The sequence below is a fragment of the Salvelinus sp. IW2-2015 genome, unplaced genomic scaffold, assembly GCF_002910315.2.
Source record: "Salvelinus sp. IW2-2015 unplaced genomic scaffold, ASM291031v2 Un_scaffold1378, whole genome shotgun sequence".
Classification (NCBI taxonomy): Eukaryota; Metazoa; Chordata; class Actinopteri; order Salmoniformes; family Salmonidae; genus Salvelinus; species Salvelinus sp. IW2-2015.
In genome coordinates this window covers 368055-370812 of record NW_019942868.1, presented here as the reverse complement: position 1 = coordinate 370812, position 2758 = coordinate 368055, and the positions used below count along the sequence as shown (strand labels likewise).

Below are 2758 nucleotides of genomic sequence, written 5' to 3'. Positions count from 1 at the left end.
TAAAACATATATATATATATATATATGGGGGATTGGAAATGATTACAATTACATTGATAGAAGCCACAATCTATCTGCAATATGAAATATGATCTACCCTCTAAAAAAAGATGTATATATAAATAAAATAAACAAATCTTAGTGAATACTCTGCTGTTCTATTGTGTGGGGAATCATGTGGAATGATGTTTGAATTAACGTCTTTGTTGTAAATCACAAACTGAAGTGGCAGTTTCACCTCTATGGATTCCAACTTTCAGGTCAGGGTCAAAAGGAGACATGAACTGGGTACTGGATGGAGAGGTTGAGACATGACTAGAGGAGGGGTGTGGTCTGAGGAGGAGGAAACATACAGTTCCTAGTAATATGTATTCTGTAGAACTCTGATAGGTTAATAATTTGCCACCGTAACTGGACAAACTGTATAAAAGAGACACTCAGCTCTCTGATGTGTACACTTTCTCCAAGAGAAGACACTTTCTCCAAGAGAAGACACTTTCTCCAAGAGAAGACACTTTCTCCTAGAGAAGACACTTTCTCCCAGAGAAGACACTTTCTCCCAGAGAAGACACTTTCTCCCAGAGAAGACACTTTCTCCTAGAGAAGACACTTTCTCCCAGAGACGTCTGACACTCCAGAACAGAGGAAGAACACAACATCGCTGGTAATGAAATGACTTCCAATTAAGGGTTCTTATGTGTATATGAGTATGACTGGGCTACTTTAAAGAGCGGGGTGGTGGTGGTGGGATACATGGGTTGCACTTGTTCCACGAGCACCATAACACCTGATTCAGAAGATCAAAGAATCATAGTCTTAAATTTAGATCGTCATTTATGTAAGAGCTGAAGAGGAAACAAATATATTACCAATGCAGTCCTCTAGAGGCTGTTGTTACCACTCCTGAGTTGTGTGATTATGTTTTGTAGTGTTGTTTTTTCAGTTAACCAATTCATATATTTGAATAATTAATCATTTGACTCAGGCAAGGCCATGTTTTAGTATCTGCTTGGGGCGTTTTCGTGCATCCTTGAATTCATCATTTTGACATGCCATGTATCCCTTTAGAACACCAGGAGCAAATGCTTAGTAAAGCTAGCCATTCATTCTTTCATGTTTTATAAATGAAATGTYSTGGACTTTGGTGTATTTRGTGKGTCATTTCTTGCTTCATGTGAGGTGTTGACCAATCTCACTATGTATTCTTACTTTACAGACACTCGTCTCAAACTACACAAAATGACTTCTAAATACATCACAGAAATTGCAATCTCCACTAGCTCTGAAARGGAGMAACGGCTTCGTGRCCAAGGCTTTCASATRRTGGATGTTAACCTCAACCAAGGCARTTCATCCAACACCAGAGTTTACATGTGGTACAAAAAGGGCAATGGTGAWCCCATCACCAGARTCCAGWTTTCATTCACTGAGGAAATGAAAGATGGCCYGAGGRGTGCAGGGTACACTGAGCTTCCCGAAGACCTCARCTCTGGAGCAGGGGGAGRCACCATCCAGCTGTGGTACTCTAGTGGTKCAAGCCCTAAGTACGRCATTCCCATTGTWGATCTSCTACTCAYCACTRATGTGAATGCAGAGGCCKCTCAATWCAAAMACGGCTGGGAAAGGCTACCRTGTGATCTRAACCGCKGTAACKCASGMGATTWCATCTACCTCTGGGTGAAGAGAGAGAGTGTGACCTACATCTGCGATGTTGCTGCCACCACCTCATTCSAWGAAGACATCAACCTTTTCAACRAGGGCTACATCCGGATGGATGAAGATCTCAATAGAGRTGCTRGAGGAAACTGGATCTTCCTCTGGTATCGCCAATCCACCGATAAGGGCAGCGGGCTCACCAGGGTGAATGTCTCCATCAACCATGAGCAGGATTTCAGCCTACAGCAGCGCGGTTTCACCCCATTGAATGTTAACCTCAACGAGGGAACATGCGGTCAGTCAGTGTTTRTCTGGTTGAATAAATATGAATCTTYCCCTATCAAGGTCTTGACCTTTACACCCAACCACAATGCAGATGGTCCKTATGAGAAGGCCGGCTTGGTTCTCATCGAAARRAATCTGAATGCTGGCAACAACGGTAGGCCTTTCTTCCTCTGGTATGGCAAGTAAAAACCTGAGGTGGAGAGGCAGTCAGCCTAAACATGKGCAAGATGTTAGCTTTTGCATGGCAATTTCTCTGTCTATGTTCTGTGAAATGTTGTATTATCTTTCTGACAAAAATAAATAATGAAATTACACTGAATGTTAGCTTTCATGTCATAAAGTCACAAATCCTTTAGAAATGTTTAAAGGTTGACTTTAATGTTCTTTCCAATTAATTCACAATTTAATTATGGTATTAAACTTCACTAACATTTTAGCAGCATAATTTTTTCCCTTCTGAATATTTCAAGGGGTTGTAAGGTATGATGTCTCATTGTGTCAAATGTGACTTTGGAAAAGCTTTAGTACAGCAATAGAAATAAAGTAAAATGATGATTTCTGTGTAACACTGAGAATCCCAGTATGTTCATCAATAAAGAAAGCTTTGCAAATCTGAATGTTGTACCTTTTTAATAACTCCCCAGTGAGAATCTCACTTTTAAAAGTTCCTTTTCTATTAACTCATGTCCAAATAATGTTGTTGACTCGTCTTATACTTGCATTTGTGGCCAACGAGAGGGTTTTTAAGACGGTGGGTGTCAAAGGTCACGAGTSGAAGGTCATGGGTTGGTGTGTTAAGGAGTAGGGTGATGTTGAC

The 2758-nt window shown here is 40.6% G+C and overlaps 1 protein-coding gene across 1 annotated transcript; it reads left to right on the top strand.

Annotated features, from left to right (window-relative positions):
* Positions 1 to 412: 412 nt before the first annotated feature.
* Positions 413 to 2558, top strand: LOC139024335 (uncharacterized). The gene is made up of 2 exons (XM_070439050.1): positions 413 to 664; positions 1217 to 2558. The coding sequence occupies exon 2, from the start codon at positions 1240 to 1242 to the stop codon at positions 2125 to 2127; it is 888 nt and encodes a 295-aa protein (XP_070295151.1). The 5' UTR covers positions 413 to 664; positions 1217 to 1239; the 3' UTR covers positions 2128 to 2558.
* Positions 2559 to 2758: the final 200 nt, after the last annotated feature.